Raw genomic sequence first — 13,605 nt, forward strand, 5'->3', positions numbered from 1 at the left:
GTACCTCTATATACAGCCTGTATAATGTCAGTAGAGTGCTGTACTCCTATATACAGCCTGTATAATGTCAAAAGTGTACTGTACCTCTAAATACATCCTGTATAATGTCTGTAGAGTGCTGTACCTCTGTATACAGCCTGTATAATGTCAGTAGAGTGCTGTACCTCTATATACAGCCTGTATAATGTCTGCAGAGTGCTGTACCTCTATATACACCCTGCATAATGTCAGTAGAGTGCTGTACCTCTATATACAGCCTGTACAATGTCTGTAGAGTGCTGTACCTCTATATACAGCCTGTATAATGTCTGTGGAGTGCTGTACCTCTATATACAGCCTGTATAGTGTCCATAGAGTGCTGGACCCCTATATACTGCCTGTATTATGTCAGTAGAGCGCTGTACCTCTATATACAGCCTGTATAATGTCAGTAGAGTGCTGTACCTCTATATACAGCCTGTATAATGTCAGTAGAGTGCTGTACCTCTATATACAGCCTGTATAATGTCTGTAGAGTACTGTACCTCTATATACAGCCTGTATAATGTCTGTAGAGTGCTGTACCTCTATATACAGCCTGTATAATGTCAGTAGAGTGCTGTATCTCTATATACAGCCTGTAGAATGTCTGTAGAGTGCTGTACCTCTATATACAGCCTGTATAATGTCAGTAGAGTGCTGTACCTCTATATACAGCCTGTATAATGTCAGTAGAGTGCTGTACTCCTATATACAGCCTGTATAATGTCAAAAGTGTACTGTACCTCTATATACAGCCTGTATAATGTCTATAGAGTGCTGTACCTCTATATACAGCCTGTACAATGTCAGTAGAGTGCTGTACCTCTATATACAGCCAGTATAATGTCTGTAGAGTGCTGTACGTCTATATACAGCCTGCATAATGTCAGTAGAGTGCTGTACCTCTATATACAGCCTGTACAATGTCTGCAGAGTGCTGTACCTCTATATACAGCCTGTATAATGTCTGTAGAGTGCTGTACCTCTATATACAGCCTGTATAGTGTCCGTAGAGTGCTGGACCCCTATGTACTGCCTGTATTACGTCAGTAGAGTGCTGTACCTCTATATACAGCCTGTATAATGTCTGTAGTGTGCTGTACCTCTATATACAGCCTGCATAATGTCTGTAGAGTGCTGTACCTCTATATACAGCCTGTATAATGTCTGTAGAGTGCTGTACCTGTATAGTGTCCGTAGAGTTCTGGACCCCTATATACAGTCTGCATAATGTCAGTAGAGTGCTGTACCCCTCTATACAGCCTGTATATTGTCTGTAGAGTGCTGTACCTCTATATACAGCCTGTATAAAGTCAGTAGAGTGCTGTACCTCTATATACAGCCTGTATAATGTCAGTAGAGTGCTGTACCTCTATATACAGCCTGTATAATGTCTGTAGAGTGCTGTACCCCTATATACAGCCTGTATAATGTCTGTAGAGTGCTGTACCTCTATATACAGCCTGTGTAATGTCTGTAGAGTGCTGTACCTCTATATACCACCACCTGTATAATGTCTGTAGAGTGCTGTACCTCTATATACACCCTGTATAATGTCTGTAGAGTGCTGTACCTCTATATACAGCCTGTATAATGTCAGTAGAGTGCTGTACCCCTATATAAAGCTTGTATAATGTCTGTAGAGTGCTGTACGTCTATATAAAGCCTGTATAATGTCAGTAGAGTGCTGTACCTCTGCATACAGCCTGTATAATGTCTGTAGAGTTCTGTACCTCTATATACAGCCTGTATCATGTCAGTAGAGTGCTGTACCTCTATATACAGCCTGTATAATGTCTGTAGAGTGCTGTACCTCTATATACAGCCTGTATAATGTCTGCAGAGTGCCGTACCCCTATATACAGCCCGTATAATGTCTGTAGAGTGCTGTACCTCTATATACAGCCTGTATAATGTCTGTAGAGTGCTGTACCTCTATATACAGCCTGTATAATGTCTGTAGAGTGCTGTACCACTATATACAGCCTGTATAATGTCTGTAGAGTGCTGTACCTCTATATACAGCCTGTATAATGTCTGTAGAGTGCTGTACGTCTATATACAGCCTGTATAATGTCAGCAGAGTGCTGTACCTCTATATACAGCCTGTATAATGTCAGTAGAGTGCTGTACCTCTATATACAGCCTGTATAATGTCTGTAGAGTGCTGTACGCCTATATACAGCCTGTATAATGTCAGCAGAGTGCTGTACCTCTATATACAGCCCGTATAATGTCAGTAGAGTGCTGTAGCGCTATATACAGCCTGTATAATGTCTGTAGAGTGCTGTACCTCTATATACAGCCTGTATAATGTCAGTAGAGTGCTGTACCCCCATATACAGCCTGTATAATGTCAGTAGAGTGCTGTACCCCTATATACAGCCTGTATAATGTCAGTAGAGTGCTGTACCCCTATATACAGCCTGTATAATGTCAGTAGAGTGCTGTACCTCTATATACAGCCTGTATAATGTCTGTAGAGTGCTGTACCTCTATATACCGCCTGTATAATGTCTGTAGAGTGCTGTAACTCTATATACAGCCTGTATAATGTCTGTAGAGTGCTGTACCTCTATATACAGCCTGTATAATGTCTGTAGAGTGCTGTACCCCTATATACAGCCTGTATAATGTCTGTAGAGTGCTGTACCTCTATATACAGCCTGTATAATGCCTGTAGAGTGCTGTACATCTATATACAGCCTGTATAATGACTGCAGAGTGCTGTACCTCTATATACAGCGTGTATAATGTCTGTAGAGTGTTGTACCTCTATATACCGCCTGTATAATGTCAGCAGAGTGCTGTACCTCTATATACAGCCTGTATAATGTCTGTAGAGTGCTGTACCTCTATATACAGCCTGTATAATGTCTGTAGAGTGCTGTACCCCTATATACAGCCTGTATAATGTCTGTAGAGTGCTGTACATCTATATACAGCCTGTATAATGACTGCAGAGTGCTGTACCTCTATATACAGCGTGTATAATGTCTGTAGAGTGTTGTACCTCTATATACCGCCTGTATAATGTCAGCAGAGTGCTGTACCTCTATATACAGCCTGTATAATGTCTGTAGAGTGCTGTACCTCTATATACTGCCTGTATAATGTCTGTAGAGTGCTGTACCCCTATATACAGCCTGTATAATGTCTGTAGAGTGCTGTACATCTATATACAGCCTGTATAATGACTGCAGAGTGCTGTACCTCTATATACAGCGTGTATAATGTCTGTAGAGTGTTGTACCTCTATATACCGCCTGTATAATGTCAGCAGAGTGCTGTACCTCTATATACAGCCTGTATAATGTCTGTAGAGTGCTGTACCTCTATATACAGCCTGTATAATGTCTGTAGAGTGCTGTACCCCTATATACAGCCTGTATAATGTCTGTAGAGTGCTGTACCTCTATATACAGCCTGTATAATGCCTGTAGAGTGCTGTACCCCTATATACTGCCTGTATAATGTCGGTAGAGTGCTGTACCTCTATATACAGCCTGTATAATGTCTGTAGAGTGCTGTACCCCTATATACAGCCTGTATAATGTCTGTAGAGTGCTGTATCTCTATATACAGCCTGTATAATGACTGCAGAGTGCTGTACCTCTATATACAGCGTGTATAATGTCTGTAGAGTGTTGTACCTCTATATACCGCCTGTATAATGTCAGCAGAGTGCTGTACCTCTATATACAGCCTGTATAATGTCTGTAGAGTGCTGCACCTCTATATACAGCCTGTATAATGTCTGTAGAGGGCTGTATCTCTATATATAGCCTGTATAATGTCTGAGAGTGCTGCACCTCTATATACAGCCTGTATAATGTCTGTAGAGTGCTGTACCTCTGTATACAGCCTGTATAATGTCAGCAGAATGTTGTACCTCTATATACAGCCTGTATAATGTCAGTAGATTGCTGTAGCGCTATATACAGCCTGTATAATGTCTGTAGAGTGCTGTACCTCTATATACAGCCTGTATAACGTCAGTAGAGTGCTGTACCCCTATATACAGCCTGTATAATGTCAGTAGAGTGCTGTACCCCTATATACAGCCTGTATAATGTCAGTAGAGTGCTGTACCTCTATATACAGCTTGTATAATGTCAGTAGAGTGCTGTACCTCTATATACAGCTTGTATAATGTCAGTAGAGTGCTGTACCTCTATATACAGCCTGTATAATGTCTGTAGAGTGCTGTACCTCTATATACAGCCGGTATAATGTCTGTAGAGTGCTGTACCTCTATATACAGAATGTATAATGTCTGTAGAGTGCTGTACCTCTATATACCGCCTGTATAATGTCTGTAGAGTGCTGTACTGATCGTCAATGCTGTATGGTGGCCTATAATGACCACTAAGCTACTCAGGAAATAAAAAGCCTCCGCACGTGACCGGACGTCATTATAGACCCCTGTCCTATAACTAATAGTGCTGATATTTACCATCCACCAGAATAGAGTACAAGCTCTTCAGCCCACAGTCTATTGCAGAATGTGACACTTTCCCAGGCTGGACCGCACTACATCAGAACCAGTAGGAAACCCATTAACCCTCACTCTGCCACCAGTAATAATGCAGAACTTGCAAAACTAGGATATTTCCTGTATCCCCCAACTGTAGGACCCCTGGATCACCTCTGTATACAACCTGTACATAGCGGATCCCCAGATCCCACCCATCCAGAAGTTTACAGAGACGTCCCAGTTATGTGGCTTATAATATCCGGTCTGTTATATAGACACTGTCATAGGAAATGTCCTGTCCTGCTGTAGGTGGAGGGGCCGGCCCCCCGTCATGTACAGAAGATTAGCGACTTACATCCATATATCACTATTATCTCCTCACTGCCTGTAGATTGTGCTGTATAATGTGCTGCAGATTGTGCTGTAGATTGTGCTGTAGAATGTCCCGTATAATGTGCTGCAGATTGTGCTGTATAATGTCCTGTAGATTGTGCTGTAGATTGTGCTGTAGCTTGTGCTGTATATTGTCCTGTATAATGTGCTGCAGATTGTGCTGTAGATTGTGCTGCCAATTGTGCTGTATAATGTCCTGTAGATTGTGCTGTATTTTGTGGTGTATAATGTGCTTTAGATTGTGCTGTATAATGTGCTGTAGATTGTGCTGTATAATGTGCTGTATTTTGTGGTGTATAATGTGCTTTAGATTATGCTTTATAATGTGCTGTAGATTGTGCTGTATAATGTGCTGTAGATTGTGCTGTATAATGTGCTGTAGATTGTGCTGTATAATGTGCTGTAGATTGTGCTGTATAATGTGCTGTAGATTGTGCTGTATATTGTGCTGTATAATATGCTGCATAATGTGTTTTAGATTATGCTGTATAATGAGCTGTAGATAGTTCTGTATATTGTGATGTATATTGTGCAGTATAATGTGCTGTAGATTGTGCTGTATAATGTGCTGTAGATTGTGCTGTATATTGTGCTGTATATTGTGCTATATAATGTGCTGTAGATTGTGCTGTATAATGTGCTGTAGATTGTGCTGTATATTGTGCTGTATAATGTGCTGCAGATTGTGCTGTATAATGTGCTGTAGATTGTGCTGTATATTGTGCTGTATAATGTGCTGTAGATTGTGCTGTATACTGTGCTGTATAATGTGCTGTAGATTGTGCTGTAGATTGTGCTGTATAATGTGCTGTAGATTGTGCTGTATAATGTGCTGTAGAATGTGCTGTAGATTGTGCTGTATAATGTGCTGTATATTGTGCTGTATAATGTGCTGTAAATAGACTTCAGGGTCAGGAACCTTCTGTTCACCAATACAGCGACAATCACGTGAGCTATAGATAATTCTAGATAATATTGAAAAGTGTCATCAACAAAACAAAGGCCATAGACAATAAACAGGATAGATAAGATAGAAAATAGATAGAAAATAGATAGATAATATATAGATAATAGATAGAAAATAGATACATAATAGATAGATAAAAGATAGATGATAGATAGATAATAGATAGAAAATAGATAGATAATAGATAGATGATAGATAATAGATAGATAATAGATAACAGATGGATAATAGATAGATAATAGATGATAGATAGATGATAGATAATAGATAGATAATAGATAAATAATAGATAGATAGATAGATGATAGATAATAGATAGATAGATAATAGATGGATAATAAATAGATAATAAATAGATAGATAATAGATAGATGATAGATAGATAATAGATAATGGATATATAATAGATAGATGATAGATAATAGATAAATAATAGATAATAGATAGATAATAGATAGATGATAGATAATAGATAGATGATAGATAATAGATAGATGATAGATAGATAGATGATAGATAGATAATAGATAGATAATAGATAGATAATAGATAGATGATAGATAATAGATAGATAATAGATAGATGATAGATAGATAATAGATAGATGATAGATAATAGATATATAATAGATAGATGATAGATAATAGATAGATAATAGATTATAGATAATAGATAGATAATAAATAGATAGATAGATAATAGATAGATAATAGATAGATGATACATAGATAATAGATAATAGGTAGATAATAGATAGATAATAGATAGATAATAGATGATAGATAATAGATAGATGATAGATAATAGATATATAATAGATAGATGATAGATAATAGATAGATAATAGATTATAGATAATAGATAGATAATAAATAGATAGATAGATAATAGATGATAGATAGATAATAGATAGATAATAGATAGATAATAGATGATAGATAGATAATAGATAGATAATAGATAGTAAGCTCTTGTGATCAGGGCCCTCACTCCTTTGTTCTGGAATGTCTGATGTTCCTGTGATTTGTACAGCGCTGTGGAATATGTTGGCGCTATATAACGATTATTTTTGTTCCGCCACTCCGGCCCATACCTGGGACTGGCGGCTTCGAGCCTCACGGATACAATGTCCCATATTATAGCGGAGATAATCAGATATCGCACAGGGCCGGTCAGGACGGCCACATGCGGCAGGCAGGTGTCAGGCAGCGCTGCAGTGACGCCGTGTGAGCTCTGCAGACATTTCATTAGCGCACACAGTGACAGCGCCGGACGCCTCCGATTTCCTCTTCAATTTGCGCTGGATGAGAGGCAGAAACAATTAGCTCCTGTTCCTCTAATCTGTGCCCCGACCTCTCCTCTCCCCACTGACCTCTCCCCACTGACCTCTCCTCTCCCCACTGACCTCTCCTCTCCCCACTGACCTCTCCCCACTGTCCTCTCCTCTCCCCACTGACCTCTCCTCTCCCCACTGACATCTCCTCTCCCCACTGACCTCTCCTCTCCCCACTGACCTCTCCCCACTGTCCTCTCCTCTCCCCACTGACCTCTCCTCTCCCCACTGACCTCTCCTCTCCCCACTGCAGTTATTCTACCCGGTGCACGGCCCTGACACGGTGATAATGGGGAGAGGGGACGGTCCCGGTGCGGAGAGTCGGTGGAGTCCAGCACACGGTGCCCCTCCGGCTGCTGCATTCAGAATAATGGGAAACTCTACAGATGTTGGTGCCGGTGAACCTTACAACGATTGCCTGCAGGTATAAGTGTAAGTGACGCAGTATAGCCGGCACATATGGTGAGCAATGTAAGGGTTAAATTATTTGGCAACATGCGGGAGGAGGGGACCTCTGTTTACCCATCCCAAATCCACAGAGAAGAGGAGATGCAAGTTACTCACCCAGCAGTTCACATTGTGCCAGCCGCCCAGCTCCTGCAGGAGAGATAGTCCACAGGCCGGCATGGTCTTCTTCTCACTTGCCCTGTCCAGACCGAGCAGCACGGCATCCCTGGTATACATGCCCGCTGTCTGCTGCCCACCCCGGGTTCACAGCGCCAGCTCGGTGCGTCCACTTATATCCAGGGGTCTCAGAAACATTCACTTAGTCACTGACTAGATAAAACCCACCAACCTCGCCGGTGCTCGGTCCACACTGGATGCTGCAGAATATATTGACCCAAACGAACCAGTCATATTCCTTAACTAGAGCAAACCACCAGATCCCGCCGGGGGTAAAAAAAAAAAGAAAGAAAAAATAAATAAAATAAAAAAAAATACAGAATAAAACAGCGTTCAGACAATTCGTTCAGCCGGTAATAGTGCACGGAGCACAACAGCAAACTGGCGAGGAGCAAAGGCAAAGCGAGCAAGAAATATGGAGCAGGAGGGACGACGCCAGAGCTGCAAAGTTTCCCCAATGCAAGAACTTGGAAAATTCTGCAAAGAAAAGGTGGAAGGAGAAAAAGCCCTGAACTGTCACAGCATCACGGAGTGACAAGACGTGTGTGGCCTCCGCCGCTCGCCACGCCACTGCCTTCATTCAGCATTAAATATCAATTTGCTTTTCTAGAAGCAGAAGACACAATACATAAGAGAGCTTTTGTTAGCCGGGGCTCCCAGTGGCCAAACAGCAGCTCTAAGCCCCTAAACCCACACACAAGCCCCTCTGTGCCGCACACTCAATGACCAAAACTTGGGGGGTTTATCCAACGCTCTGCTCCATCCTTACACTCAACAGACCATTGACTTTAAGTGCCGCAAACCAACACTAATTTTATTGCACCTTCCGGAAACCCCTCGCGACTTGACAATTAAAGGGTCCCTATTCAATAAAGTTTGGCACATGGGTCTTTAGAGGCGCGGGAATGAGCCGCATTGTGTCAGGATACTCCAAGCAGCTGCTGACAATGCGGGAAAGAGGCCGCGAAGATTCCTAGATATTCGAGCCCCTCGCACGCTCGCTGACAGCCTCCACTTTTTTTTCCCCCTCAAACACTTTATCAAAAATTATGAACTGCACCAGTGCTCGTCTCCACACATCCGCCCGGCCCCCCGGGAGCGCTAGCCAGAAATCTTTAAGGCTCTTAATACCAAAACAAAACCCAGTGATTTCCCTTTACAAGGCAGTGACAAAAGCAATGAGCCTTCCGTTTGACAAGTAAAAGGACCCAACAACAGGGCAGCTAATTGCCTTCCCTCCCTCTATTCAGCGCGGCCACCACACTCCAGCGCCTGCTTTTCAAACACGTGCAATTTCCTAAGTAAACTGAAATGATGGACAGGTCCCAATAGTTTAGTAACAATAACTGGTAACCCGGACAGGCATTCCCAGCTGGGAATTATTTACCCTGCGTTCCCCAGCCGAGGCGATAACAAAACAGAAGGAAACTAAATAGGAGGGGGGGGTGACAAAAAAAAAAAAATCCTATAAAAACTTGGATAAGTCTAGAATCATTCCAAGCTAAAAAAAAAAAAATCAAGCAGCTTTGGAATGTGGCTGACGCCGGCAGGGAAACTAATGTCTTACGGCTCCACTAGTCAGGCAGCAATCTCAGGAGGATGACGGAGCCTTAAGACCATTCCCTCAACTCTAGGAAATGCACTGAAGCAGGACCAATAACACAAACCCAAAAGCCATCCGCAGCCAGAGCGTAGAAAGTGCAACAAGACCACAAAAAAAAAGTCAAGATATTACAAAAAAAAAAAAAGAATTGGACACATTTTCAAAATTTTTAAAAAAATTTCTTTAAATACAAAATGAAAAAAAAATTCAAAAATAAAGAAAAAAAAAAATGTTTTTCCTACCTTTAAAGGATGATAAAACAAAGCTAGAAATAAGTACACAGGTTTCCGTCTTATGTACTGGGTGCAAGAAAATACATTCAGGCTAGAACAAGATTAGGAAAAAAACAGCAATCTCCGACATGCAAGACATAAGAAATATTGTAAGACGACGTGCAGGCTTACCATTTACAAGTTTTACTTTGCTTCCTCTATAGTGCCAGGCTAGGACCATGCTTCCGATTAAAGTATTCCACACACCGTCATGATAAGGCTAGTGTATAGATAGAGGTTTCATGATCCGCTGGAGGGCAGCACTCTACACTAAAAGCATTCAGACAGCCAGGACGCCAGCAGCTGAATCAGTCAATGGGAGCGTTCCCAGGCAGATCCTCAGTTAAGATGCTCAAGTTCAGGCATTCAAAGAATTATCTCAGTTGGTAGGGAAGAATAAAATTATTAAGATCTCCCCAATTCAATGACGGTCGTCTATAAAAAGCTCCAGTTTTTGTGTTACGCTCTCCTAACCCCCTCCCCACCATCCCCAATCCTCAGTTCAATGACAGGAACAAAAGACAATACTTTGCTTCCCGACTTGGCAAATATAAAAGACAAATCCCTTTCTCTAGAAAGTTCCTAAGCTTAGCGTAGAGATACAGTGTTTCTATCAAAAAGAGTAAATCGTAGACATTTAAAAAAAAAAAAAAAAGCAAAAAATACAAAAACAATTTGTCGATTTCAGTAAAAAAAAAAAAACAAACTGATCATAAAAAAAAACTGAGAAAAAATTTGTAAAAATACAAAAAAAAAAAAAACAACCCCCAAGAACCAAATTCCCTCTATTTCAAGGCTTTAGGAAGTGCCGGCGCTTGCAGGTGCCTCCTGGCGTGGTAGTAGCAGGTACAGGGAGACCCTGCATTGGGTAAATTCTCTCCCGGATGCGAAGAGCAAAAAAATAGGAAAGGAAAAGACATAGAAACTTGAGAAAATCTTCTCTAAAAGCGATGGGTATCCTTGCAAAAACTATACCCGCCGATGCGCCTTCAAGCAGAGGGGGGAAAAAGAAAATGACTATTGATCTTCAAATAGCGATAATTGAAAAGATCAAAAAGATTAAACAAAATCAAAAAATGTGCTGACTTACCATGCTAGGCTTTTTTGTTGCAACTTTGTAGAAATTTTGCTCAAAGAAGCTGCATCGGATGTGTCAAATTTTTTCGCGGGCTGTGATCGTATTATTTCCGCAGCCCTGCCTTCCAATGCCTTCAGAACTTTCCCCCCTTAGTCTTTTTAGTTTCTGGTACCTAGGTTTTTTTTGCGAAAGACTTTAAAAGCCTTCAGCTCAGCAAACCAGCACAAATTATCCTGCCACCTTGCGCAGCTCTAAAGCTTTTGGCCGCTAAGTTTGGAAGGGCCTTTACTAGTGCATCAAAATTAGCATTGTCAAAGCACTTAATGAATATTAATATTGTATTTGTCATTGGAGAGAGTCCGTTGCTGAACTCCGAGTCATCCATCAGGGACAAGATTAAGAACACAATTATTTCTGACTGACAGGGACCAAATCTGCTACATTTTTTTTTTTTTTTTTTTAACAATTCGGGGGGGAAAAAATACAATATCATCATCTTAAAGGTGTCTCCCAGGGGAGCGAGGAACAGATTAATATGCTTTTAATGAAGTAGAAATCGTTACGTGTGAAGTGTTACGGAATAATATCAACCATTTCGTTATGGGTATTTTTCTTTGGATTGTGGAGAAAATCACATTTTTCAAAAAGATACCTGGAGTTTAGTCCATGCTGAGTTTTTGTCGTTGGTTTTCTTGGTTGAATGTTTTTTTTTTCCTTATTTGTTTGTTTTGTTTTTTTTTTTTTGCAGCATTTTTAACTTGGATCTAGTTACAATCTCACCATTTCAAAACCAGCAAGAGGACGGAGAAAAAAAGTCCCATCTGGGTTAATTTTCTCTGTCCTCACTTTTCTTCTTGCAGTGCAGATAAGACAGCAGAGTAAATAATTCCTACACAAATTTGACAAGAAACACCTTTATCAGCTCAAATTCTTTTCACTCTCATCTGTTTGCTCCCAAGTGGGGTCTATCAGCTTTGCCTCTAGATGAAGTGCTACATTTAAAGAACTCTTTAAAAAAAAAAATCCAAAACATTCTACTGCTTTCTAGTGACATCTCCTACTAAACAACGCAAGACACAACACAGAACATGTCCATTTCTGGGGGTGGAGTAAAATAAAGGAAGTCAAATAACCACTAAACACAAGTATTAGTGTAAGATTGTGATCTTTGTTATTTTTTTTTTGCTTTTTTCTATTTTTCAGCCCAGTAAACAAAACGCGTTACGCACAAGAACAGCAGAAAAAGATCGGGACAGCGCACCGTCCCGTGGTCATTGCTTTCCTACAAAAACTCTCAATTTCATCAAATCCGTTCCCATTTAATTATTTTTTTTTTCTAATTCTACAATTCAAATCTATTGGAAAAAAAAAATCAAGCATTGGAAATAACAGATGCGTTAGCAAATCTACCCCCATGAATTGCCTTTCTAAGGCTTCTGTGGTTAATCTGCAGCTCCCACTGTCCACCCAAATAGCCTTTAATACCATTAAGAACCCTTAGATGAACATTCTAAATTAAGGGTTTGTTCCAAAAGGGTGTGAATTTGACCCCTGGTAGAAAAAAAATAAAATAACCAAGAACACCCCCACTTCTGCCGCACGTACAGATGGTTTTAAGTCGATAATATAAAAGAAACCGCAAACAGAATTAAAAGCTTTTCCATTATCTCTTGTTCTCAGACCTTTTCGGGAAACGTATTATTCAATTTTTTACACTTTTGCAGCAATTAAAATAAAAAAAATGGCAAAAGCGAGGTAGGCGGCATATTCGGAAGGACGGTTTATACAGCTCCATACAACCAATGAAATGTATTTCAATAGTGAACTAGAAGTAAAACCTTTTCTTATATTCTTTACACTAATATATCTAAATATAAAGATGTATCTAACTATCTTTAAAAAAGCAAAAGCATCTCCATCATGCGACATCGATTCAAAACACATGTCAGCGATGAGATCATTCAAAATGCACTTTGACTTTAATTTTTACCATTCATTTATTGACTAGATAAACCATTTAAGAACAAGTTACCAATTTTTTTAAATTTTAATTTCATTTACTTTGGTTTTAATAATTTTGAAAGTACGTTCACTTCAAACACATCATCAACTGCTGCTAAACTATGAGAATTTAATATACGGGAATGTGATAAAAAAAAAATAAAAAAAAAGGGCTTTAAAAAAATAGTCATTTTAAAAATGTTAAAAAAAAAATGAATACATATGAGAAACACATCCTATATTTTAGTCCCAAGGAGGAAATGATTTTCTTGTAATCATTTAATATTACAAAAGTAGAGAAAAGTTGATTTGAAATTTTTGAATGGGATATTTGTCAATTGCATTAGCGGCTATTAAGTCCACATCACACTCATGAGTTTTAAATAGTGTGATTTTTTTTCTCCTCCTCGCTTCCCCTGCTTCCCCAGCACGAAAGCATCAGCACTACTTTCAAATTAACTCTCCGACTTTGAAACTTATTGATCTGCTATTAAGACACTAGTGAACTTGATGAAATGAGTGCTGTAGGTGCAGTCAAGACTTCAAAGTCTCACACAGCCATATAATACGAGCGCCTTTGATCCTGACTCCGATCTGCAGAGGGTTTAAAGCCCAATTCTCCCTAAGCTGCCCTTCACACTCGTTGTGTCTGATCTGATGTCTTACCAGTCACAGTCTTGATAATGTTAATAAAAGCAAATTTTAGCAAATGATTTTTACAATGGAAACAAATTAATTATATAAGAAAAAAAAAAAAACGTCGGCTTCTTTGTAAATTTTTGATTTCTCCACCAAATGTGGGAGTGGGGAGATACTTAATTGTACCAATTACAGGT

The 13,605-nt window shown here is 39.8% G+C and overlaps 1 protein-coding gene across 50 annotated transcripts in view; it reads right to left on the reverse strand.

Annotated features, from left to right (window-relative positions):
• Positions 1 to 13,605, reverse strand: part of TCF7L2 (transcription factor 7 like 2) — a 347,621-nt gene that overhangs the window by 46,581 nt on the left and 287,435 nt on the right. For 6 of the 50 annotated variants that reach the window (XM_073684721.1, XM_073684720.1, XM_073684718.1 and 3 more), the window contains exon 5: positions 5,834 to 5,844. The exons of 43 other annotated variants lie outside the window; for them this stretch is intronic. In XM_073684721.1, the coding sequence (XP_073540822.1) occupies positions 5,834 to 5,844 (11 nt within the window). Of the gene's footprint in view, positions 1 to 5,833; positions 5,845 to 7,755; positions 7,987 to 13,605 lie in introns of those variants that run through there. One more of the 50 variants, XM_073684698.1, reaches the window with a different exon arrangement.

Source organism: Phyllobates terribilis, unplaced genomic scaffold (assembly GCF_046119375.1).
Source record: "Phyllobates terribilis strain yellow unplaced genomic scaffold, ASM4611937v1 Scaffold_5__5_contigs__length_657084704, whole genome shotgun sequence".
Lineage (NCBI taxonomy): Eukaryota > Metazoa > Chordata > Amphibia > Anura > Dendrobatidae > Phyllobates > Phyllobates terribilis.